The sequence below is a fragment of the Chrysoperla carnea genome, chromosome 3 (genome assembly GCF_905475395.1).
Source record: "Chrysoperla carnea chromosome 3, inChrCarn1.1, whole genome shotgun sequence".
Lineage (NCBI taxonomy): Eukaryota > Metazoa > Arthropoda > Insecta > Neuroptera > Chrysopidae > Chrysoperla > Chrysoperla carnea.
The window spans coordinates 54497966-54525886 of NC_058339.1; the positions used below are offsets into that span (position 1 = coordinate 54497966).

Here is a 27921-nt window from a genome sequence, read left to right on the forward strand (position 1 = left end):
ATATGAACTGAAATTTGATGGGAAGTGTTTATTTTGGATTCAGTGTGAATATGACACAAGGTATGTGCAGAAATTTTAATTACTGTTTAGCGTAAAAATAGGGGAGGTACTATTCCATTTCGATTTTATGACACCACAAATACTTCCAATATACAGGCAGGGTGTCTTTTTTAAGTTCACATATGCTTGAAACTCGAAAAAATAACTTAAAAATTAAGTTTTATCGATAAAAAAGTTGGGCGTGCAAGCGCACATCTTACGCAGACATTAAACTGGACCTAGGTTTTCAAGCTCAATGAAAAGTTCAGCCTACTCCATAACTAGTAATCGATAGATGAACGCTTGAAATTAGAAAAGTTGTTATTGATTAAAAATTTAAATTTTTTGTCCGCAAACAGTATGGCAAAAACGGACTAAGAAGTTTTACACAAAATTTTTTTTTTCATATAATTGTTTCTGCGAAATCCAGACACTCTTCGAAAATAATTTTCTAATGAAAGTGGTTTGTTTTTCTATAAAGACTATTTTTTTCTAATTGAATGAGCATTTGAGCAATAATGCACAAAAAGCTAGACTAGTTTTTGCTATCAATTAATGCTAAAACTATTCGGTTTATAAAAAAAATATCAACACATGATATTCGGTTCATTGGAAAACTAAATATGTCATTCGTGCTTAAAGATGATTTTAAGAAATGTTAGCACCATACATGGCTCCAATGAAATGTGGAAGTATTTTCAACCTTTTTATCAAGCAGGTAGGGGTGAATGTCGGCAATATCACAGCAAATGTTGGATTCCGCGACTTTACATATCCCCACAAATGATGAATAATTTTTACGTAGGTGTATTTAAATGCAGACTTTACGCTTTTTTGGAACCACAAACGATGCCATCGGGCTTAAAACCATATTTTAACACAAACGGCCTAAAATGAGCTTTCCAATAAACCCAATATCATGGCGATTGGTAATATTAAACCGTGCTGTGTAGCATTAATTTAGGAACACTAGTTAAGTCGAAAAAAGATTTTCACGATTTTCAAAAAATGTATCTTTCAAGTAGAAAATAGAGGTCCAGTACCTCTATTTCCTTAATATAGCACTCAATTCACGTAATTGAAATTTGATAATAATTTTCTAGTGATTTTTTATTGTAATTCGTAATTCTAATAAATCAAATGTTATTTAAATTTAAAAGAATTTCAATTAAATTAATTACTTAATTTAATTACAAGAACTTCATTGAATTAGATATTAATTAAATTATCGATGACGCAGTAAATTGTTTATTTATTATAAGATAGCACCATCATTACCAATTCAAATATTCATTTCACATCATTATCACTACTCCAATAAATTTGTATTTTATAACATATAAGCGTAATAAATTTGTTGCAAAATATAATGTTCTCTATTCTCTAGCCCGGACGTCTTTGGTTTTTTGCTGATAAAAAATTTTTCCTGCCTTTTTGTATTATTTAATTTGTTTAGAATTCACTTCAAAAATTATCAAGAAAAATTCGTATTATTTTTAAAACTACAAATAATACTAGCCGACCCGTGGCTAAAAACAGGCTTCAGTAATATTATATAAGTGATACGAAATATCAAAAGTAAGAAGCACTTTTATTACAGATATAATTTTTACAAATTACATACTGAACAAAATGATATCTTAACAAGTGAAAACAAACAATTGACTGAGTTAATTGTTGAAATACCATGTATAGACAGTGTTGATGACGCAATCGTTTGTTTTTTGACGACACGTAAGTAAAGAAAGATATCCACTGTTAGATAGCCACACATTCATAACTGATATTCCCATATAATACATACTACAAAATGTACCCTCGTGGGTAAACAGTGATGTTTACAAAAAAATGTTTCAAACAAAAGTTTGAAAAAGCACCAATATTTTTAAGCGTTACAAACTTGGGACTAAACTCAGTATACCTTGGTATATTTCATATACATGGTATAAAAAGAGAATAGATTCAAATGCGATAAAATTAATTTTATTTTTGCAATTTACATGCTTTGAAACAAATTTCTAAATATCAAAATGTTTCCCCGAAAACCAAACTTAATATACTCAGATATACTTCATATATAGGGTATACAAATTTTACTTCACTGGAATTAGAATCTAACGGGAAGTACGAGAATGTTCTGTGTAAATTGGTCGACCCGCGATGGCACAAGTAGGTACTTAGTAGATGTAGATACTATAGCTACGTTAGAACCTATCTACATAAACAAAGTAAGTAAAACTTGTCTTATTATGAATGACTCACATGCTACTACCTTATAGACATAATTACTGCTGACATGCATATTAATTGCACACGCATCAGACATAACTATCGATTTTTTATTCATTTTAAATAATAATATGCATATAATAGTACAATCATCTAAGGTTTTCACATCTAACCTTTTGCAAACAATGTCAACTTTTGGTAACTTATTAGGGCCCCCGCAGACTGCAGACTTTTTATCGGCCGATAGTTTGGTCGGCTTCTTAATCAGTATGGAGAGGAATGCATATGCGCACACTACAGCGATTCAGTATCGGCCGATAAAAAAGTTTGATGGGCTACCCGATTACATTCAAACAAATCTGTCGGCCAACTATCGGCCGACTGTTTAATCAGTATTGGCGCATACACGCCTGCGCATACATGACGATTGTTTAGTCGGCCGATAGCTCAGTTCGCTCTGTGATTTGGCTCTTCCACAGGTATAGAAAGTCTTAAATTTGTATCCTCCTTCGCTATTGCTGGTCCAGTTAGCTTGAAAAGTTCATTGAAGCTGGTAATGCTCATTCAATAATAGGCGGAAATTTTGTTCGGGTAATCAAGTAATTTGGAATGCATAGTGTAAAATTTTCCACTAACTAATCTATCACTGAGAATGGGATGCACCCGATACTCTCGGAATCTCTTGTTGATTTTCCTCCTCCGGAGTATGATGAGACCAATAATTTTCCTTGACAATATTTTCATTGTGCGACCGCTTCAACAGTCAGTTACAAACTAGTTCGAGAATAGTCGGCCGTCTGTTGGATAGTTTGCGCCCTGTTCACCAACCAAACTGTTTAGTTGGCTCGGTGTGCGCACTTTCAGCCCAACCCGACTAAACTATCGGCCGATAAAAAGTCTGCAGTCTGCGGGGGCCCTTACAGTTTGATGAGAAAAATCCAATAAAAATAAATGATAGCTTTAAAAAAACTAATAAAACGAGTTTTTTCTTAATCACTTTTTTGTTTTTAATTATAGAAATTATTTTCTACTTTTTAGTTAGGTTAGTTACAAAAGCATGTTTTTTAGTTTTTTTAAACTATTATTTATTTTCAAATTCTTAGTTCAACTATTCAAGTTTAGTACCAACTGCATAAGGTTATTTTTTAGTTTTAGCTGGAAAAAATCGGTAATCTTGAAGATTCTGACTAGGATAATCGGACAAACTTATTTAATTATTGTACACACACATGTTACCAAAAGTTTGATTTGTTTATAGAAAGCGACAGGTTGGTTGAATAATCGGTTTCAAATGACTGTAGTATAATAGGTACGATACCTTATTATTATTCAAATTCATTCAAACAAGACGAACGGCAAGTGTTGCAAATATTTGTTTTTTATAATATTTTATAGACATCAGTTATAATATGTAAGTGCTGCTCTCTATATTATGTAGGCTGCAATTATAATCTATTTTAGTGCAGTAACTCCGAACTACGATCATTATAGTCAAAGCAAGCCTCTCTTTTCCATTGGATACTCTGGGCAAGTTCCAAGGGCCCCTCGATTGTCGAGTGCCCGGGCAATCCTCAAAAATCATTGCAGACGTCCTTCCATTCTACAAATTAAGTACACAATTCGATAACAAAATAATTAATTATGCAATGCGATTTTCAAAGTTATTAGCCCCAAAATAATGAAGTATTAGTATTATATTTGGCTTCAATTGAACATTGAAAGAAATTCGATTTGCACATTATCAGAAAATGTAAAATGAAACGAAATGCGGAAGTGAACTTTTTCTTCCCTTCCAAGGCAGAAGCGAGAAAATGGGGCACTTTGACTTTTAATTAGATTTGTCGCAAGACTTTCAAGACCATAACTTCACCTCTGAACCAAGCCAAAACTAAGACCATCTTCTCAGTCTCACATTTGCTGAACAAAGGATTACATATAAATTATATTATAACTGAAAATAATATTTTACAATATTTTTCGATTGTCGCGACGATTCATCGATAAAATCATTCCTTATGATATAAAAATTATTATTAATTTAAATTTCTATGTAATCTTGGTTAATGGCGATAGCAAATCTACCTCGTTACTTGCAAAATAAACATGAAACAACATATTTGTATGTAATATAAAAAATTAATTTATTATTTTTAAGGAAGTATACTCGGGAAAATCAGAGATAAAAATGGATATTGATTTTTGAAAATTTAATTTTTAAACGTTAAAAATTTAATAAAAAGATGGTATGTGATATGATTGAAAATAATTGTCTGTAGTAATTAAGCATTAAAAAAATACAATAATTTAACTCATTAAAATATAGGGCGCCGTTTTCGTTTTAAAAGCCCAAGTTATTCAAAATTTAAATTACGATTTACGGAATTAAAACTAACAATATTTATCAGAATTTTAATTCACAGAGAGCTCGTTCTTATAAGCAACCTTATAAGGAACTTGGAATTAAGATTATCAATATTGATAATTTTAAAGCATGCTCAGGCTAGGCCCCATCTTGTAAACCGTAAGAAATAAAACAACAGTTTAAATATAAAAAATATTTTTTTAATAAAAAAATAAATCTATGAAACATTTTTTTCGTAAGGTCCAATTTAGGACAAAATTTGAGTTCTCATTTTCTCAAAAGCTATAAAAGATAGAAAGTTAAAAATTTGTAGGTAGCTTTAAGTCTAATTAAATACATATTAAACCCATCGAATAATATTAAGGAGGTCAAAGAGGATTTTCAGGGGAATTGTTTTTTAATTCGTTTTAAAGCATGTAGATTCCAAAAAACGAAAAAAAAAAGCCTAGAAAAATTTTCGGGGAAAAGTGGCCATCATATTTTACCCTACATAAATCTTTTTATTTTTTTAAACTATCTTATTTGTAAAAATAATACAAGCACTGATAATCAACACTGTCTATCTAAAGTATTTCAACAATTCACTCAGTCAATTATGTAGGAAGGTAGACCTAATCTCAATAAAAACTAAAAAGTACATAATAAAATTTTTTAGAAAAAATAGAACCGATTACAAAAAAATGCACAAAAATAAAAAATAATTTTAAGAAGTAACCATATATCCTTAGCTAAAAAATCGATTCAAAGAAGTCGACTTCAAAGTGTAATTGCTAAATAAAGAAAAAAATTGATTGTATTACGCGTTAAAGCTCTATTTTTGTGCATTTTTTTGGAGTCGATCTTTTTATAAGTTATATATCAAATTCTTTACAAAAAATGACTTAACGAGTGAACTATCTTAAATAATGTTATTTTCTTTCATATTAACTTGAACTAAATTTTCAAGTGCAAGAAAAAATGAGAATTATGCTGATTGGAGCAGAACGTTATCGTTATAATATGTATAGTGAGTGCATAATACGTACAGTGAGTGTGGTGTTATAATACCATGAAATGTTTCGTATTATATCATACTCTAGCGGTAAAAGACCGACGTGGATTGATCCTATAATACACAAATAATACTGAAATTATTTATGCTATATACAAACTCATGCACCAAGTGTGGATTTAGAAAATATTTTTTAAGAGGGCATTATTAATTATTAAAGAGCATTTTCGAGTAACTAAAATTATATACTTTTCAAGCCATATATATACGTATCGGTGCCTACTGATGATAATCGATAGGCAGGCACCGTATTTTTTTAAATACACCTCCGAATTTTATGGGGTCGAGCACAAACTGTTCGTAGAAGGATGTAGAAAGTCATATAAGAAAAATTATTTAGAAATGTCCAAAACGTAAGATCCAATTGGTTTTGAATCAAATATTTGATCAACACCACACAATAATTGCTAATTTTGGCGGTATCAAATTTTCATCAAATAGCATCAGCACGATTGATTACTACGCACTTGTAAACGCACTCACACGCGTAAATTTAGAGGGTACACTTTCTGACTAACCTGACTTTTTTCTACACCTTTATACAAACAGTTTGCGTCCGGTCCCGTAAAAGTCGGAGGTGCACTTCTAAATTCCGACCTCAACAGTCTTATTTCTTGAACTATGACTGGACGTTTGAAATTTAGCAATCTTTTAAAATTTTTTTCGATAATAAGATATTGACAGAAATTTGTCTGGAATATCGTCCTCCGTATACAATTTTGGGCGATATCTCGGAAACTATACACCCAATCGTAATAGAGATAATAGAGATCTGATCATTGGGCGATTAAACGACAAAATTCTAAGAAATCGATTGAAATTGGTCTGGGATATCGATCACCGTATACGATTTTGGGTAATATATTGGAAACTACACACCCAATCGTCATAGGGACCTCATTTTTATATTTTCTGGATGAATTTTTAGATTCTGGTCCAAAAAATTGAAAAAATTGATTAACTAAATATTGAACGAAAAGTTTCAGTCATTTTGACAGACGAAATTGCACCGAATATCGAACGAAAAATTTTCAGATACTATAGTTTTTAACTATCTATAAACCACTAGGATTTCGAAACCACAAGGATAATAATAATTCATAACAAAAAGGTTATGGGCTTGAATCTATTGAAAATAAACTTTTTAACGTTTCCTAAAAATTTTGTAATTGTTCAGTCAAAAGATTAGACTTATTAAAAATAATTGCTCTCCTTGATGATAAATGCAATTCGCTTTTTATTAAAATTTTGTTGGTAATTTCACATCGCGAAGAATATGAAACATAATTTCTATGAAACCCATATGATGTCGAGTAACTCATATGTACCTACATCCGTAAATAACACATTAAAAATATGAAATTCTCTACCAGAATTCACATATGTATGTTATATTTAGAATAATGTTGCGAATAATATAATTTTTATAGAACGGGGCTTGCAATTATTAATATGAACATAAAAAAAATTTGTATCTAGGTCATTTCAATTTGAAAACTATTTACACAGAATACATACGAGTCGGGCCGTCTATAACGCACAGGAAATCCCACAACAATATTCCATACTTCCCACTAGGTTATTATATAAAAATCAGGAACTTTGATTACATTTTTGATATCATTTTGAATTAGATAAAATTCTCACAAGAATAATTTTTTTTTTAAAATGTAATAACTTATTTAAAAAGCCCGAATAATAAGCCGCGTGTCTTTAAGGCTGTTGTCTTCGTTCAATATTGTAAAAATTATGTATACTACATCATAAAGCAATAGTATATAGACATACTTAGCACACATACATAGTATTCGTTTTAACTCGACTGTACTGTACTGTATATATTCTGTATGATAAATGATAATAGTAGACATCTGTGATTCTGTACACAATAGACATCTCTCTTACACTACTTGTACTCTAAATATAATCAATTCTCTTACACAATGAATTTATTTTTTGAAAGTATCTTAAATCTAGCTTTTTTTTTCTAAAATTAAAAAACGTGTTAAAAACAAAACAAAGCACAACCTTTATTATCCTCTCCATGTGAATTATCCGAACTTTAATTGAATTTATCTCGAATTAGAGATGGTCAATCGCCTTCTAATTTTGATGGTAAATGCATTATTATATTCTTAATAAATATACATAAATTTAGAATTTTTTGTTATATGCCCATAGCGAGACACCAACTTTAATTCGTGCAGTGATTTTGTATTGGCTCCGACTATACGTTTAATCTCGGGAAAAAAAATTTTCATTTTCTCTGACTGAGACTAACATCTAAAGAGAAACGGTAAATATTATACATTTAACTAATTTTCAAATAATTTCCACCAGGTCAACTTATTACAATCATTGTTTGCACTATGAATTTTATTTCGGAAAATTCTTAGAATATTTCACTACCATACATTTTGATTATTGATTGTACACAAACGAATAATTATTTACTTATTTCGTGCGTTGCCAATAAGTCTAGAAAATTAAATAAATGGGGGAAAATAAATACATATACCACGCCTGCCCCAATTACAATTTTTTTTTTTTTTTTTTTTTTTAATAATTGACATTATGTAAATTTATCTGATGGAACAGTCATTCTTGGTAAATTGTTTTCACTTTCGTTACGTTATAATTCGATAATGTAGCACATTTACTGAAATACTAAAATTATTAATGCTAAAAAATTTGAAAAATCATTAGAATTCATAGTACGAATTGGCTAGAAAAAAAATTCAAAAAAATTCATTTGACAAGGTTTGAAATTCAGGGTTCCGTTGGATGCAGGCTTCTATCCACAAAGCTAACGAGTGAAAATTTCCGAAGAGTTTCGTTGGAGAGATCCTAAAATCTTGAAAGTCATGACATCATGAACAATTTTTTTTCGTTTTTAAATAAGTTTTTAAACAACTATCAGGGTATAGGGAAATTTTACCCATCAGTTTACTGGAAATACAGAAAATTTGGATAAATAAAAAGCTAACCGATTACATTACAAAATTTTATTACGATTTTAAACGCTTGCCACGATATCCACATAATAGGACGAGCAAAAAAAAATTTGTAAAAAAATCTCTCTAAATAAAATATAACAAGCTTAAAATTTGGAATTTCAGACTTTCCTCATGGAATTAAACCTAAATTAAATCCTTTCTTTCCTCAAACTATTAAAACAAAATACTTTTTGCACCTATTACATGTACGGAATCCTTGAAATTTATTTTGGCACATGTATCAACAAATCAACTTTTGAAATATATTGTTGATTTTATCCTACGGATCTTAAAAATAAAAAAGGAAATAAATGTGATGTGAATTTTCTAAATCTTGGCAATTTACTTGATTAAATCGATAAATTATAAATTTTATGACGGAGAATTTTATAACATGTAAGAAGTATTTTCTCAAAGTACTCTATGATTCATGATTAAAAATAAAATATTTCAAGAACTAAAGAACTAAAATGTATTAATTTTTATATTAGTAATTTTCACTCGTCATAATTTAGTCAGATTTCGTATGTATATACATGTCATACGGCATATATATTTATTATTAACAACGCTTCCGGCATGTAAATCCTATATGAATGATGGTTTAATATGATCATTCACCAATATTTTGGTCATATTATTATAATTTCACTTTGATAATTTAATTTTAGTAGGCAATAAATGTGAAGTCACAAATTAACCCTTGAAACTCGTGAAACTTTTATACGAGTATCTTTGCCAGACCATACACTCACTCTAAAAATCTAAAAATATGCGGTCTATCCACAAATTTGTTTTTAAATTGCAGGAGAAAGGGAATTTCGAAAAGCATTCTAATTTGCATTACAGCCTTCGTCTACAAGTTTGTCTACAAAAACAAATACCAATAGTTACTGTTAAAAAAACCATAATCACTATATTTATTTTAACCAGACAAATAATTAATTGACCATAATTCTTTAACATAAAAGAACAATATATTATGATAAATAATCGTATATTATAATGAAATGTCTATCGTTAAGTGCAAATTTGTGGCAAAAAAACATACTTCAAAACGGAAATTAGTTAACATTTTTAATAAATAGAAAAAAGTAACCTTATAATGGTATTCAATTTCACATTCATTAATATGATGGATAGACACATATTAACCGCTAGTTTTTTCATTATTTCTATTTTAAAGGTTATTAAACTTAATGTATCGTTTTGCTTTATTATTTTTTAAATAAATATCGAGGTACCTGGTGCCCAGGGTAAACGGTATCAACGACGTCTCTTCGAATTTTTGGGAAATTTGTTCTATAATCGATCCAAACTCGTTACCCGCGTGTTTTTGGGGTTGCTGAACACGAATATTGCGACAGAATCTGTTTCCGCGGTTCATGGTGTCCATAGTCAATGGTATCCTCGGTGTCCCCACGAATTAAAGTTATTATTACGTGAAAAATATAATAAAAAATCATGTAATAATAAGATAAATTTATGGAGAAAATGAGGATACCGTTCATCCTCGGCATCCGGTACCTCGGAGCCTTGTTGCGATATTTATGTTCAGTGACCCCAAAAACCCCAGAGTAACAAGTTAAACGATTTAAGTCGTTTCAGTCGTTTCATGGTTTAACACACAAACATGCCCGAACAACATATTCCATTGTCTTTATTTATATTAAAGCACAACGCACATGATCCGATAAAAAAAGAACATATGTTGGTTTGAGAAATCTTTAACAAAAGGCGAACAAGTGTCACGAAGAATAACATCATTAAAAATAATAATAAAGGTTCTAAAACATAAGGATTGTTGATGATGGTGGCCTGAAAATGGTGTTAAATGAACAGTAAATAATTTTAACGCATGAATAGTTGAAATATACACGTTAGTACATATTATTAATAAACCTTGAATATAGATAGATCTCTCCATATACTACACGGTTTTCCATTAAGAGATGTCATTTTAAAGTTCGCACCAATTGTGTACGGCCAAGGATATTAATATTATTATCTGATAATTGGATATTTGCCTGATTTTTTTTCGCTTTATTAAAAACTTAACCATGCAACAACAGAGGATATAAACTAGGCCACAGCCTTCATGATGTAGGTGTTAAATTAGGATTCCGCACCAAAATAATAAAATCTACGAAATTGTGAACAAAAGTAGTATAAATGACGACATATGAAATGGAGGTTATAACACAATAATCTTTGTATTTAAAATTGAAATTTTCCAGTGAAGCGGGTAGTTTACAGCTAGTTTGAGAAATAAAACAATCAATGTTCGGTGAGGTAGAGCAATGCAGCATTTTTCCAAACAATAAAAATTGGTCGCCTCAGCCGTGCCGACCTTTTAAGTGAGTTTTCACTTGAAATTGGGTTACAAATTTATTTCGATTTTAGTAAGAAATTTAATTTTATAATTTTTAAATGATACCTCTTGATGTAAAACTTTATACAACTTAGTCAGCATGTACTCTAAATATAAAAATATAAAATTCAATGATCAAAGCAAACCAAATGTATTCATGTGTTTATAAAAACAAAATTATACAAATACAGAAGAAAAAATAATCAATTTGAATGTATTTTTAATGTGACATTTCCAATAATAGAATTTAAAAAATTAGCAAATAAACCAGAAGCAATCTTTATAAATATAACCTTGACCAAAATTTAACCTCTGTCCTTGAAGGTCTCCTTGATTCATACCTTCCACCCTGGATATTACTTTCCTTATTGAAGTTAAGGTAAGGATGTAGTACGTCTCGCAACTAAAAGCGATTGCGTAAACTAACGCTAGATGTGCGATTGTAAAGCATCCTAATTTCTATGAAGCAAATAAAAATTACATGTAAATGAATGATTTGAAAACATGATTTTTAATTATTATTGCTAACAGAGCAATCAACAATTTTCGCAATTTTTATTCAAGGCATCTTTCAGTTGCAAGACCATCTTTCAAGATGCATCTTTCAGTTGCAAGACCCCTACGTAGTTTTAATTTGAAAAGAAATACCAAAATCCAGTTGCTAACTTTTAAACCAATAGTTTTTGGAAATGATCCGGGAACCAATTTACATGATAAACGCGTGGGTCTCGCAAAACAATTAATGAAAGTATATTGTGTGCAAGTATACCATCACCTTTAGGATGTACGAGCACCAAGGCAATTTTAAATAAAAACCTTGATTTTTATACCATGTATATATGAAATATATCAATGTATACTAAGTTTAATCCCAAGTTTGGAACGCTATGATAACTCAAAAACGAAAAGAAATATCAAGCTGAAATTTGTATAGTGTGCTCAGGACGTAAAAGTAAGCTCGAGTTAATGAGCAATATAGGTCAATTGGACCTTGGATGTGCAGGGCCCATCTTGTAAACCGTTATAGAGATAGAACAAAAGTTTAAATGTAAAAAAAGATCCTTATAAAAAAATTAACAACTTTTGTTCGAAACATTTTTTCATAAACATCACTGTTTACCCTTGAGGGCGCAAATCAGGTGCAAATTATATAGTATGTATTATATGGGAATATCAGTTATGTGTCTATGATATATATGTGTATGTGACTTTTTACTATCTTTCTTTACTTACACGACGTAAAAAAACAAACGATCAACACTGTATTTACATGGAATTACAACATTTAACTCAGTCAATTGTTTGTTTTCACTTGTTTTTATATGAAGTTGGCCTAAGCCTATTGAATTATATTATATCATGACAATATAAAACGGAAAGTAAGAATACAATTTTTCGATATCTGGAGTAATTTTCAAAATATCGAAAATTGAAAATTTTGTTTAATTATTTAGCTTTCGATATTTCGAAAACTAAGGTAGATATCGGAAAATTTTATTCTTATTTTTCGTCTACATTCATGAAATTATAACAAAATGCATCATCAAAGTTGAAAATAAGGTACCAAAAATTTCAAAACATAATCTAAAATTGACTTGATGCTCGTACTATAGAAAATGTGTAAGATTTATATTATCAATCTTTTTCAATAACCACTCCAGTCGTTCGATTTATTATAAATCTTTTTCAATGGCCACTTATTGACTTTATAGTCGATCAAGTATTATAATCAAAACACCTACAGTAAGAAATTAAAGAGTAGCTGCTTCAAACTGCTTGACATCCAAGTACACTACAGTCAAACCTGGATAAGCGAGAGTTCAAGGGAGCACAATCTCATTCTCGCTTATAGAGGTTTCTCACTCATCCGAGTTTCTCGCTAAAGCAGGTAAATGGGAAGCGTTCCTCTCTAATAGAGGTACGCAGCAATAACAAGTCACAGCAAGTACGAATATAGTAAATATTCCTCCTAAATAATAAAAATAAATAAAGCTCGACTGTCGCTTATATAGAGGTATAATAGATAAGTAGCAGTCTCACTTACGGAGGTCCATGAGGGAAAAATGACTCTCTTTTACAGAGGTTTCTGTTTCTCGCTAATAGAGATTTTGGGAGCTTAAAATGACGGGTCCTGGCTATTACTCTCACTTAAAGAGTTTTCTCACTTATCCAGTTCTCACTTACTCAGGTTAATTGACTGTATATTAACTCCAACATTCAAAAAAAATCCTTAAATCACTACTAATAGTTAGTTTTGAAACGTTAGATAGTCAGTCAAGCAACATCAAACAAGTATAATCCCAAGGATAATGCGTCTATTATCCAGTTAATACAAGATTCGCCCCCTTGTCATGCATATTAGTCGTATATCATTCAAAATTAACATAATTAAATTTATTTAAAAAACTAATTAGATAATCTAACACCTAAATAAACAACATACATATTTCATTTCTAACCTAATTAAATTTTATATTAATATAATGAAAATATTAATTATATTATGAAGAAAAATATTTTTGATCCATTATCAATTATCATTTTCAGATCAATATCTCTATGCTTGTCTTAACGATTATAATTTGATACGGTTTTATGAATAACTCATTAAATTATATTATTATTAAAATTCATACTTCTACCGAATAAATATATTTTATAAAGCTTCCATAACACTTCTGATTATTACAAATGTTTCCTTTAGGTTAAGATAACACAGACGGCGAATGTAACGCATGTTTTTTCCAACGCACGTCAATTTAAATGTACGATTATTAGGATTACATAGTGTTTTTATATGGAGGTCTAACGTGCGTTGACATTAACGTTCGTCTGAACATTCTATTTTACATAATGTATTGCTGAAACGCATGTTTGAAGCATCGTGTAACCTTAGCTTTAGATCGTTTAATCCATACTCACTGAAGAAAATTTATAGTTCTACTAGCTTGATACCCACCCGCTTCGATGGGCTTAAAAATAAAAACCACCGCGTTATAGCCTTCACCTCCCTTGCTCTCAGTTATCCAGTTCTAGAAGGGGAAAGGAGTAAAAATTAAATTTTAAGTTAGGGGTGGGGGGTTGGCTAAACAGAAATTTTGACCTGAAAAGTGCATAAATTCAACAGTTTTTTAGCATTAACACATAAACATCTAAATCGATGGTAAATCCAGGTCCTGAAGAGGCCTCTCTGCCCTTCCATGTATTTTTTGTCTCTCAAAGAATATTATAACAATTTCAAACAAAAAGGAAAATCTCATTTGATTTATTTATTTTCAACTTGTAGTTTTTCCCATATTAGCAAAAAAACTAAGTGCTGATTTTTTGTAAATAAAGTTCAAAGAAAATTTGCTATTTACATAAACGCCCAAAAAACTGTTTAGACGACATAAATTTATTTGATTACAAATATTCTAGAGGGATATAGAAAAACGTATTTCACATGCACTTTTTTACCATCGCAGAATTAGCTTTTATTATTTCCTCATGATTTTCCGTTAAATGTCAAATAGCTAATTGCCTATTGAGTGTGAAAACCGTGCAGAAAGAGAATACTTATCCTGAGTAATGAATACGTTAAACCGAATAAAATGTATAAAAAACCTAAAGCTATACACACACTAGATGTGAGACTAAGTCTCCACGCACTTTTGTCACCTCCGCTTTATGTTTAGTCTTGGGGTTACACTTTCAACAAAACATATTTAATCATAAATGTACAGTAACTTTTAAACCATTCGTATTATTTCAAATGTAATGCAGGCTATATGCATGTAAGTTAATCTGTTTAATAGTATACGCTTATAATATTCTACGCTCATCACTATACTTGATACAAAATATTTTAAACATGTTTATTTTTATAAAAATTCAAATAAAAACAAGTGAAAACAAACAATTGACTGAGTTAATTGTTGAAATACCATGCATAGTCAGTGTTAATTTCTTTATCACATTACACATACAAACATGTGACACATACAGAACTGATAATCAAGTATAGTACATATTATAAAATTTCCTCCTAATTGGCGCCCTCACGGGTAAACAGTGATGTTTACGAAAAAATGTTTCAAACAAAAGTTGTTTTATTTTTGATTAGGAACATTTTTTACATTTAAACTTTTGTTCTATCTCTAACGGTTTACAAGATGGGTTCTACGGACCCAAGACCCAATTGACCTATGATGCTCATTTACGAACTTGACCTCACTTTTTACGTCCTGGGTACGCTGTAAAAATTTCAGCTCGATATCTTTTTTCGTTTTTGAGTTATCGTGTCCACAGACGGACGGACGGACGGACAACCGGAAATAGACTAATTAGGTGATTTTATGAACACCTATGACAAAATTTTTTTCCTAGCATCATTATTTTTAAGCGTTACAAACTTGGGAGTGAACTTAATATGCTATGTATATTTCATATATACATGGTATAATAATTTTAAACAAGTTTTTAAAAATACAAGGTGGGGCAAAAAAGTATGCGATTTTGAAAACGCTGTAAAAAGGAATATCATTTTTTTCAAATAATCTTTAAACCACCTTAAACTACCTAATAAAGCATTTAAGAAAATTAATTGCAATTTTAAGTAAATTGTATTGTTTTTAAGTCAATATATTGTTAAGTATATTGTATTGTCAATATTGTACTGGAAATCAATCATGTTTTTCTTTCAACGGTTATCACGTTTTTCCGGTCATTCATTCAATCACAATGGAGTGGTGGGTACTCTAGCATTGTTTTGTAAACCGACAGTAGTTGATAGCCAAAATCCAACTTTTTGTGCATTTGTTCATACAATTTGAACAAAAATGGTCTTTTTAGAAAAACAAATCACTTTTATTGGATTTATTGGAAAATTTTCCTTTTTACAAAAATAATTATTCTAAAAAACAATTTTGGGTAAAACTTTTCAATTGGTTTTTATCTTAACTGTCCGGTTTGCGGAAAAATGTTTCGAACAAAAAATACTACTTTTTTAATCAATAACAACTTTCTAATTTAAAGTGTTCATCTATCGATTACTAGTTATGGAGTAGAGTGAGCTTTTCATTGGGCTTGAAAACCTAGGTCAAGTTTAATGTTTGCGTTAGATGTGCGCCTACACACCCAACATTTATATCGATAAAAGTTATTTTTCGAATTTCAAGCATCAATTGTAAAAGCTCTCTGTATATAATTTGCTTAAAAACACATGTTTATTTTTCATAAATGCATAAATGGTTTTTATGTAGTTTAAAATGGTAAAAAATAATTTGGAAACATCGATGGGTTTTCTTTTTACAACGATGGGTTTTCAAAGTCGCACATTTCTCTGCCCCACCTTGTATAAACTGCAAATAGTCTTGATGTTATTATACGTCCCAATGAAATAGGGTTGTATTGAGCATCGAAGAAGCGATAAATTCTTAAAAGGGTAAGAAAATAATGTAATATGCAAAAGGTTAACGTACCCTTTATATTTATATAAATTAATATGAAGTTTGATGTTAATTCATAAGAGTCTACCCTTAATAAAAAAGAATGCTGTCAACCCTTACAAGTTTCATCAATAACAGGCTTAAACTTTATATCAATCTCTCTATAAAATACTGTTAAAGATACAAGTTTTATTCGTCTCATTGCGAGCGGTTCACTCGCAATGAGAACACTTGAGTTCTTATAGCATATGTTTTAAGAATTTCGGTTCTTTTATAGTAATTTTCTCAAAATTGTTCACTTATAATGTGAATGACTGTACATTAAAAGACTACACCCAAAGATTATAGCAAACAAATACAAAAGTTCTAAAAATAAGTAGTGAATTCAGAATTCAGAAATGATTTCATTTTTATGTCAACATAACAATTTTATGTTCATGTTGCAGTAAACATATCGGGTGTCACAAAAGTAAATTTTATTTTAGTTTAAATTTTAAATGGAAAGCTCCATTTTTTATCGTCGATACGTGTAAAAGAAAAAAAAAAAAAACAAAAAAATATTTCAGGCATAATAATTTTTTCATGCTTTTTCGAGAATTAGCAATCATAAGGGAGGAGGATGTTAAATTTCAAAGCAGCACAAATAAGCTGACTATATAAATATTTTTCACACTTAAAATTTTCACGGAAAGTTCTTGGTTCCGTTACTTTTGCAACACAGTGTATAAATATTTGCAAAACCTACATACAAAATTTTATAATAATATATTTTTACGGAACAAATTTTTTTATTTTATCAAAAGAGAAATAAAATTTATACTAATAAGGCCGTTAAAAATATTACTGCCGAATAAATATTTTGAAAGGTAATTAAATTATCTGATGCATCTCAAGAATATAAATATTTTCTTTTCTAAAAAGATGTACGCAGTAAGCATTTACTACGCTTGCGCTCTTAAATCATTTTTTTACATAGAAACATAATTCTCATGAAAATATTTAGGTTATGTTAAACAGGGTTGTTGTGCAACGTTGCCAAACTTATTAATTGAATAAAAAACAAAAAATTGATATAAATTCAGAGACTATTAAACTTTCAGAGAATATTTTTATCTTTCTATGGATTTTTATGGCATTGTAAACAAAAGCACAGTTATTTACATTATTATTTGGGCATGTTTACACCTACAAGAAATGCAATACAGGATGTATCAGAATAATTAGTCTTAAGTTCAAGGCATGGTTAACAAAAAAGCAGTTATTTATATCATTATTTGCGCATATCTACACCTACAAGAAATGCAATACTGGGTGTACCAAAATTGCTAGTCTTAAGTCGAAGGTCGTAGCTAGAAACTTTTTTATTAGTACGGATTTATTTTTGCCGGAGTATTTACAAAAAGATTTTTAGTTTGGATAAAACCGAAATTTAAAAAAACCAAGAGTAAAATTTTACGGTATCTAAATTAGTTATTGAGATAACGAAAATTTGGTGATGATTTACTACGGGCACAGTGAAAAAAATTACTATTTAGACGCCTCAAATACCTTTCATTTCATCAAGAATGTCAACGTAATAAAGAAAGCGAACAAATTCGAATTTATATATAATTTTAATAAAAAAAATCACTCAACAAAAATATGATTTGATTTGTTTGTAATTCTTCTCTTTAACGATCAAAAACCACTGAATATCATTGTAAATTCGACTCAAGACATGCTCAGCATAAAAATTTTTACACATTAACATTTTAGGAAGCAAATAAATTTGAGAACATCGAAATAATTTAAAAGTTATAATGAAATATACCGATCCATTGATTTTTCTCCTGAATTTACCATTTACACAATGAATATAGGTATGTTTATAGCACAGTTCGTTCATGAATTAATCAGTGTACAAGAGAAATAACAATTTAATTTTTTACATTAATTATATTCCACACAATAAATGTATGTATGTTTATAGCACAGTTAATTCGTGAAGCGATAGCGCTATAATTCCTTTGTCTTATCATAAATGTATTTAAAAATACGTATACATACTACCAAAAAACAACAAAAAAGTATAAGTTCTAACGTTGTTAAGTAAAGCACGAATTTTGATCTTAAGCCAGGGAAAATTTCTTTCGCCAACATTTAAATAAAAATGCTATAAAACGCTACAATGGTAATTTTGGGTAATTTGTAATTCTAGTTTTTTTGGATTTTCAATATTCTTAGGCAATCTTAAATTAATTTGAGACGATATAAACAACAAAGAATTTCCGTTGTTAAATTAAAATAAAATATTCTACTTCTGAATTTAAAAGACCATATTCTTGGCACACTCAGTGGAAACTTATGCAAACAGTATTTAGGAGAATAATTTTACAAAAGTATTAACCTACACTTTACATTTTAAAAAAATGAATTAATAACTTACCAAGACCCATTTTAAGGAACATTTCTTCAGCTTGCATAATACCAACTTCAGGTTTCTTAGCGGTGCTAGTCGAAGGCTTTGATAATTCAATACTCGATTTCTTTTCGATACTCGCTTTTGTTACAGTTTGCTTCACAGGTTCAGGTTGTTTCACGGGTTCAGGTTGTTTAACAGGTTCAATATAGTCATCCTGAATAAATTCACGAATTGGTTCATCTGGTTCGATCATATACCCTTTAACAGGAATTTCCGCTGGTGGAGCAGATGGAACAACACTAGGTTGAATAGCACTTAAAATTTCCTCTTTCGGTGTTGGTGACGAAAACATATCATCACTATCATGTAGCTCATGTAGCACATCCTTGAACTGATCAGAAGGTAACGCAGTTGGTGAATCAGCTCTTAATAAATCATCAGCCGATGCAAATTTAGCTTTATGATCATCATGCAAATATCGGTCCTCATCAATATCCAAATCTGGATCACTGTCAGTAAATTTATCAGCCAAATCATTAAATGACGGTTGAATTTTACTTGATTCATGAGAATGATCACTAGCTCCACGTTCGTAATCCAATAAATTTTGTGTAGTTGCTTTTAAACCATTTAACAACGAATCAATTTGTTCTGTCGATTCAGAATTTTGATAATTTTTTATTAAATCCGTTGGTGTTAAACCACTGATAACTATATCATCCGTTTCAACATTATCCAAAAAATCGGGTTTTTTATTATACTCTGAAGGTATCTTTAATTCTTCAATATTCATTTCCATTGCTTTGATATTTTCACTTGCTTGTTTTTCTTCAATATTTTCTTTTGACATTATTAGTTCATCGCCTGCGTCGAATGCAGTTCCTGACGCCGCGACGTTATTGATTGGCGCATCACTAACCAAATCGTTCACTTGAGCACGTGGAATATCACTACTGTCACCGGTGTCAATTAATTTTTCTGTATCTTTTGTTATATGCTCTAAATGTTCAAAATCATCTAATGAATCTTGTTCGCGACGTATTTTATCTTTTGGATCTATGGGTGCTGCTGCTTGTGTTGTATCTATTGTAATCTCTTCATTGAAATTTTCCATTTTCGGTTTCGATACGGGATAAAACACACACTTATTTTAAAAAAAGTTTTTGTTTTTCTTTTTTTGGCCAAAAATTTTGGGAATTTTAAAAATATTGTAGAAATTTCTTGTATATTACACGAAGTGTCAAAATGTCAAACAAATTTGTTATTTTTTTTAATTGAAAGAGTTTTTTTTGTATGAGAGTGAATTGAAGTGGTAGTCACTTGTTTTATGTCCGTGATGTAAGCAAAGCAAACACAAGCATCGACTGATGACTAGTTCTCGTTGTATCGTGGACTACCGACTTTGTGTTTAACATTGGGATTGGATTGGATGCTATGCCGGTTAAAAACGTATACCATATCATTGGTGGAGAATTATATTATGAACCAGACAATTCCCCCACATAGCGTCATCCGCATATGACTCATTCCCTTTACCTTATGTTTTTAATATTGTGTAATAATAATCATTACTTCACTTCTTTTACTATTATTAAAATTTTTTTAAATCATAATCATTTTTATAGTAATTGCAAAAATAATGTTAAGTTCATTAATCTTAAGATAAAATTCTTAACTATTTTCCATGTGGTAAATATTGGTTATAATCCGTTGCGTTTTATTCAAGTATGTGTGTATATGGTATATTTTTATCTCTATGTATGTACTATAAGAAATGTTTTACACCCGAAAATTCGATGATGAGGCGTGTTTATGAAATCCAGTTACTCTCGTGGCCTAAGCTGGCCTTAGGTATCAACCACAATCAGCTGACACAATTTCTGTGTTGGCCAGCATCAACATGCTCTGGATTGAAGTTTAAGACCCACTAATTCCACATATACAATTTTTAGTTATTTATCTGAATTTCATAATAATTGGAAAGTACACGTACAGTTTTAAAAAACTTTTAAAAGATAAAATTTTCATAAAACATCCTGTGACGTAATAATATTAATTAGGAATTGTTCAGTTATATTCTGTATACAATTCTTAATTAAAAATATTACGTCACACGATGTTTTACGAAAATTTTTCTTCGGGTGTTTTCGTTTCTCTTTTAAACAGTTTTTTAAAACCGTATTTAACTTTTTTCGGATTTTAACTAGACTCTATATATATCTTCTATTCACCTTTTTTATTTTTTTTAACGATAAAATATCAATTTTTAAATAGTGCACTACTTTTTTTAAATTTCTAAACCAACCGCGACATTTTGTTGTATTTTCAATCAACTGCCTATTTTAGTTTTTCAAAAAAATTTAGGGGGAGGGGGCGGCAAATTTTTAAATTCCATCCTGAGGATAACCGAATCTTACCAATGGTATATTTTTTGTAGTAAATAATTTACTGAATCTAAATTCATCGAATTAAGAAATACAGGAAATTTGAATTCTAAAAGCTCCATGTTCCTCGTCAAAATATTGATCAACTTAATGTTATCTGGGCTTCTTGGCCTTTAAAATAATGTCATCATAACCAATATTACCAAAATAGCATTTCGCGTTTGCAGCTAAGTCACAAAAAACGATTTCAAAATTTTAATTTGGCTGCCTAGCTTCCAAACGAAGCTACTTGGTACTACAGGCAAGTCTATCTAAATCGATTTATTTTGAGTTGTACTATATCTGGTCGAGCATTGTACAAATATTTTAAGAACAGCCTGTATATTACCCAATTAATTTTTTTACATATTATACATAGACAACTTGTATGCCTTAAAAATTAAAATTGCCTAAAAAATTTTTAAGTCGCATCTAAAAAATTTTTATGACTCATAACAAATACAAAATTTTCAGAAAATCGATTAATCATATCTCAAAAATGTATTACATTTTATACAGAGATATCTTTAAATTTAATTAGTCAGAAATTTAAAAATCGATTAAGATCATATTTCTAGCTCATATAATCTCAATTATATTTATTCTTAAATTTTCTATGTGTTATGTAAATTTGAACTTGTATACCATCTTATTTTATTTGTTTATTTTTTTTCAAAAGCTGTAAAATTTTTTAGTATAGTTATTAACAACAAATTTTTTTAGTATAGTTAGAAAATTACAGATAATTATTCTAAGCACTTAGACCTGTATATATTATGTAAATCGGAATTTTGGAAGTTGCAATTACTTTTAAGCATCTAGGCATTCAATAATAACTCTTTTAGCTTTATAAAAACACAAAATTCAATTATCAACTTTTATAACAAGTTATTTATGCAAATTTCAACTTTTAATTATTCAAGTCTGTATTCATTGTTAATAATCACAACTATTTATAAGTACATGAGTACATCTGCACTTCCTGTACTAAATTTATTAAAATATTTCAGATATTTGGAATGGACCATCTAATAAAGTGGCAGCTTATCAGTGAACCTTGAAAATTTTATGCAGATTTTATAATTGTTTTGAAAAAATTGTGATTATTTAAGCAATAATAACGTAATAATCATCATTCCGTGTGGGTTGGGTTCCTGCATAACGTTGATACGTTTTACGTGATTGTGAAAGCGCTTGCGTTTTGTCTGTTTACGGTGCTTGACATACAAAAAACATGGACATGAGAATGAGACGAAATAAATACACGGGCACTTCAATACTTTGTGTTGAAAATACAACAGAAAATGGAATAAATAAAAGTACAACTAATGGCATTAATAAAAGTTGTTTTCTTAAATCGTATACAAATGGATATGTTGAGGTTAGTTTTTATATCTATGTTAATCGTTCACATGCCCTAGACCTTGCTGTAAGATAAAATTATTCACAATTTATTAAAATTTTTTAGGTCAATGGACAACAAAAACTGCCGGAAAAAAAGAAAGATATTCCAAATGAATCCAAACCGAAGGAAATGTTTGAGAAACCAACGTTAACTACAGCGTGTTTAACGTTTTTCGGTTTTTATATGCTTATGCTTCTTGGCTACATAAATCAAATCTTATTCAAACCAAAAACCGCTACAGAAAATTATCGTGATGGATACCCGCCTTTGTATGACTCATTCGAAAGATTTTACTTGAATTATGTGTATCGACGTATTAAGGATTGTTGGAATACTCCTGTGTCAAGCGTTCCAGGATCAGAAATTGTGATTAAAGATCGGATTACAAGAGATTATGGATGGACTTTTGAGTATGTTTTCGTAATAAGAATTAGTTTCGAGATTAAAAATATTTTTAATACATTCTGAGGCGTAAATTGATATTACGCATTTATAAAGTAAATTGAATGTTCATAAATTTTTCAAAAACTAGAAAAGTAGGTAAACAAAATTAAACGTTCGATTACATACACGTTTTCGCAGTTAATTTTAAATATTTTATTCAAACATTTCTAAAAATTGTTTGAGGGAATGATATTTTGAAAATCGTAAGTCGTATTATAAATATTTTAAAACAATACATCCAGCTGACTTTGGTAGCGAAACAGTATCCAAATTCGAACGAGGGTTTGTTTGGGTTGTGACGTTTTCATTCATCTGTTTTCTGCTACTTTTCAGAAAAAGCACTCAATAAATATGGAATCTGAAGAACAGTTTTTTAAAATATGTTATTTTGTATAAAATTAACTCTCGAAATTATTTTTGATTAACTCTTCGAAAGTGCGCCTAGAATAAAAAATTTTTATTTTTCAGACTTACAGGTACAGAAACGAAATGTTTGAATTTGGGTTCGTACAATTATTTAGGATTTGCTGAAAATAATGGGCCATGTGCGCATAATGCGGTGAAATCTATTGAAAAATATGGTATATCAACTGCTAGTCCCCGTTCCGAATTGGGAACAATTCCATTGCATTTAGAACTTGAAGCGTTGACTGCTAAATTTTTGGGTACTGAAGATGCTATCACTTTTGGTATGGGATTTGCTACAAACGCATTGAATATACCTACGCTGTTATCGTCAGGGTGCCTTGTTATAAGTGATGAAAAGAATCATGCTTCATTAATTTTGGGTATACGGCTGTCTGGTGCTACAACCAAAGTTTTTAAACATAATAGTAAGTATTTTAGTTAATTTTTTTACCTCGTTTAAAAGTTTTCAATTTGTCCCATTAATTTTGACAATGGTATTTTCATTCAATTATTAAAAAATAAAGCGAAAATTCGATGATACCTTCCCCAATAGAAAATTTTAAAAGAAATCATTAATAATGCTTGGATAGTTCGAAAAAAAATCCTACATTCTGAATAATTTCACTAAAACCGACCCAAAAACACAAAAATAATCCATTCATTGACGTGAACCAATATTGAATTAAAAATATAATTTGAAGAAATCTAACGTAATATATTTTGAGCAAAAAATTAAAGTAAAATATTTTGATATATGACACGTATATTAGGAATTAATAAATGTAAAGGATGTGGCCATACAACCTTAATCCGGCGTCAGATAGAGGAGAAGGTCGGGTATACAGGCACGAATGCCATCTGATATTTGTGTCCAACACAAATATCAGATATGACTACTGTAATTACAACAGAATCAGTACATGTCATTACGATATTATTACACAGAGCAGTGGAGCAGTGGCGCAGTGGAAGCGTGCTGGGCCCATGTCTCAGAGGTTATAAACGAAAATATGGAGAAGAAGAGCGTTTATGACTGGACACAATCATTAGAGGCGTTGAAAATCGTATATTCTTTATTAACATTACCAGTAATGGGGGCCTTTTTCTCTATCTTATTTCTTATACTTTTTGGTGGCGAACAAACAGCACATAGACGTTGTGGCCGGGTATATAGTTTATCTGTTATTTATGAAAAATCAACATTTATTTATTTAAAAATGAGCATATAATAATCAAAAATTGAAAAAAAAAAACTATGTATAAATGTTACGTGATCATTGCTTAACTCTTGTAAACTCCACCGTAGCCGCAACGACACTAAATGGAATCAGTGTAGCGAGACCATCTCGACAAAAAATCGGTAGATGTTACCTTTAAAAATTAAATTCAAAATATTCGTCTAGATGCGAAAGGTAGTGGTTTAACATGATTCTTCATTATTATGAATGCGCTGCCTAAATAATAAAAAACGTAGATTATGGAAAAACTGTATAAAAACAAAATCAAAACTCGATAGATATACCGTTTTAACGGGAAATTTGACAACGGTGAATAAAATAGCAAATACGTTCGTAAAACTCTGAAAAGGGATAGGCAATTCATCAATAAACAATAAATACGTTGTATTTATAAATGTTACGTGGCTATAATGACCGGGTACAACTTATCCGCGCGCTCTTCATAGACCGCAGCTACTTTGAGTAGCAAATAACGCGCGTATTTTGTTTTAAAGTTATTAGGGATTTAAAAACCGTCGGATATTAGATATCCGGCGACAATGACACCGGGTTAATAATTAATTTTTTTTCCTATTTTTAAGATATGAAACATTTGGAAAAAATTTTATCAGATTCAATATGTTATGGACAACCGAACAAGCCTAAATACACACCATGGAAGAAAATTATAATTGTGGTAGAAGGTATTTACAGTATGGAAGGTTCAATTGTTAAATTACCAGAAATAATCGCTTTAAAAAAGAAATATAAATCGTATTTGTATTTGGATGAGGCACATAGCGTTGGGGCTATGGGTCCTCGTGGTCGTGGTATTACGGATTATTATGGATGTAATCCAAAAGATATTGACATTTTAATGGGAACTTTTACAAAAAGTTTTGGATCTGCTGGTGGATACATTGCAGGTTCTAAGGTACAATTTTTTTTATTTTTAAGTTTCGAGTGAACATTACACACGGTTGGCTTATATAATATAGGTTTATGAATAATGAAAAAAGACTACTATTAATGTTTTAATATAATATTTAAAAAAATTTATTTGATGCTAATGGGATTCGAATCCCAACTTCTAACAACACTCCTTCAAATTCAAGGTATCGAGTCAAATTTTGAAATTTCCACAGCAAAAACTTTATTTCGCAAATTTTGAAAGGTAGAAAAAATTTTTATTATGTAGTGATTCCAATTTTTGTTTAATATAGAAGCAAATTTTTGTTATGTAGTGGTACCAGCTTTTGTTTGAAACAGTTTTATACCCTGTATATAAATAAAATCTTAATCTGTTTCGTCATTTCATGTAAAAATACTAAAACAATTGAGCTTCAATTTCTTAAAAAGACATTACCTAGAATAAAATTGGTTTAATCACAAATTGGTACGAATAAAAGCAAAATTTGGTAAGTGGTTATAAGAGCACTACGGTTTTCATTAGTTGAAATACTAAGAGTGTCTTCTAGTGCTAAAAATTAAGTTTAAATTCGTGACTACGCAAAATTAGTACATGAATTGGGTTATTAAACTTTGCTAAAAACTTTTTAAAAGCTATGTATAATTAAATACAAGTTTATTAAAATGGGTTACAAAAAAGAATTAAAATGAATTATACAAAATAATTCACAGATTACAAACGTTATTTAGGTACAGTGTACTATATGTTCGTGACGTAGAAATATTAAAATACAAAATCCTATGTATAAATTATTTACATATATAATTAAAATTACTACGTCACACGATGTTTTACGATAAATTTTCTTTCGGTGTTTTCGTTTTTCTTTTTCGATCAAAATTTTTTTGAAACTGTATGTAACTTTCAAATTATCATGAAAAAATATAAACAGTTTTGTTATAAAACTTATATTTTGTTATAAAACAGTTACAAAAAAAATTTTGTTAAACAAATTGTTTTAATTTTTTGTAAACCCAATATATTTCGGTATATACAGGGTATTTAAACACAAACTATGTGTTAGTTTTTTGTTTTGTTTACAAAACAATTTATTATACATCTAATTTGTTAATTTTATTTATTTTTACAGAAATTAATTAATTTTCTACGTGTAAATAGCCATGCTCATAATTACGCTTGTTCAATGGCCGCACCCGTGGCTCAACAAATTATCACCTCCATGAAGATAATAATGGGCCTAGAAGAAAGTGGTGATGGAAAACGACGTTTAAATCAACTAGTTCGAAATACAAGATATTTTCGTCGACGATTACATCAAATGGGACTTATTGTATATGGTCACGAAGATTCTCCTGTTGTCCCAATTTTAGTCTATCTTTTCTCAAAAATAGGGTTTGTTTACACTTTTTTTTTTTTTTGAAATTTTTAAACATTAAAATAAATAAATAAGATTATTTTGTTTTTGTAGAGCTGTAGTGAGATTATTAAAATCAAAGAATATTGCAACAGTTGGAGTAGGTTTCCCAGCAACACCGTTAATGGAGGGTAGAATTCGTATATGTTTGTCAGCATCGCATACAAAAGAACAATTGGATCATGCATTAGAGGCAATTGGTGAAGTTGCAGATTTATTAGGTTTAAAGTATTCACGATTACCAAAAGAAGTTGGTACGATTTGTTATGAAGATATTGCGATTAATTAAAAACAGAATTTTCGTCAAATTAGCACAAATAATAAGCATTGCGTCGTATGGATCGTTCGTATTTTATAATAGGTAATTGTTTTATGAAATTTAGAAAAGCGCTGTATCTACTCACACGCTAGTGTTATAGATAAAGCATTCGCTTAAGGATTATATTTTCGGTCATAATGCTAAATTTCACGTGGAAAACGCAAACAATAAAGCTGCTACTTGTGAACCTTGGTTTGTGCAAACAGAGTTTAAAACGGCGGAGAAATACAAAAAAATTCGATAAAAAAAATTCATATAAGCACAAAAGTTAGAAAAATAGTACATAGCTTAACTTATGCGAGAGAAATAAAAATCATCCTCATGTTAGCGTGTGAGTAGGCATAACGTTAAAAAAATTGTTAATTTTAAATTTTTCGTTGTAAATCTAGAAAATATTCTTTTCATCTTTATTTAAAATGTTGTTCATTTAATTATTTATGTGCTTGTGGTTTTATTTAGCGGTTAAGCCCATGTTTTCATTAAGA

At 29.8% G+C, this 27921-nt stretch overlaps 2 protein-coding genes across 2 annotated transcripts in view; one reads left to right on the forward strand and one right to left on the reverse strand.

The window, feature by feature from the left end:
• Positions 1-20251, reverse strand: part of LOC123296544 (reticulon-1-A) — a 94908-nt gene extending 74657 nt beyond the window's left edge. Inside the window, exon 1 of the mRNA XM_044878054.1 lies at positions 18900-20251. Within this exon, the coding sequence (XP_044733989.1) occupies positions 18900-19989 (1090 nt within the window). The 5' untranslated portion in view covers positions 19990-20251. The remainder of the gene's footprint in view (positions 1-18899) is intronic.
• On the forward strand, positions 27-27921 carry LOC123296545 (serine palmitoyltransferase 2). The gene is made up of 7 exons (XM_044878060.1): positions 27-60; positions 22309-22679; positions 22767-23113; positions 23616-23980; positions 25375-25706; positions 26833-27095; positions 27172-27921. The coding sequence occupies exons 2-7, from the start codon at positions 22533-22535 to the stop codon at positions 27404-27406; spliced, it is 1689 nt and encodes a 562-aa protein (XP_044733995.1). The 5' UTR covers positions 27-60; positions 22309-22532; the 3' UTR covers positions 27407-27921.

Bases quoted from the DNA above. Each gene is read 5' to 3' on its own strand.
- LOC123296545 (XM_044878060.1), top strand. From the start codon at position 22,533: ATGGACATGAGAATGAGACGAAATAAATACACGGGCACTTCAATACTT. The intron at 22,680-22,766 runs GTTAGTTTTTAT...AAAATTTTTTAG, and splicing joins ATACAAATGGATATGTTGAG to GTCAATGGACAACAAAAACT. The intron at 25,707-26,832 runs GTACAATTTTTT...TTATTTTTACAG, and splicing joins GATACATTGCAGGTTCTAAG to AAATTAATTAATTTTCTACG.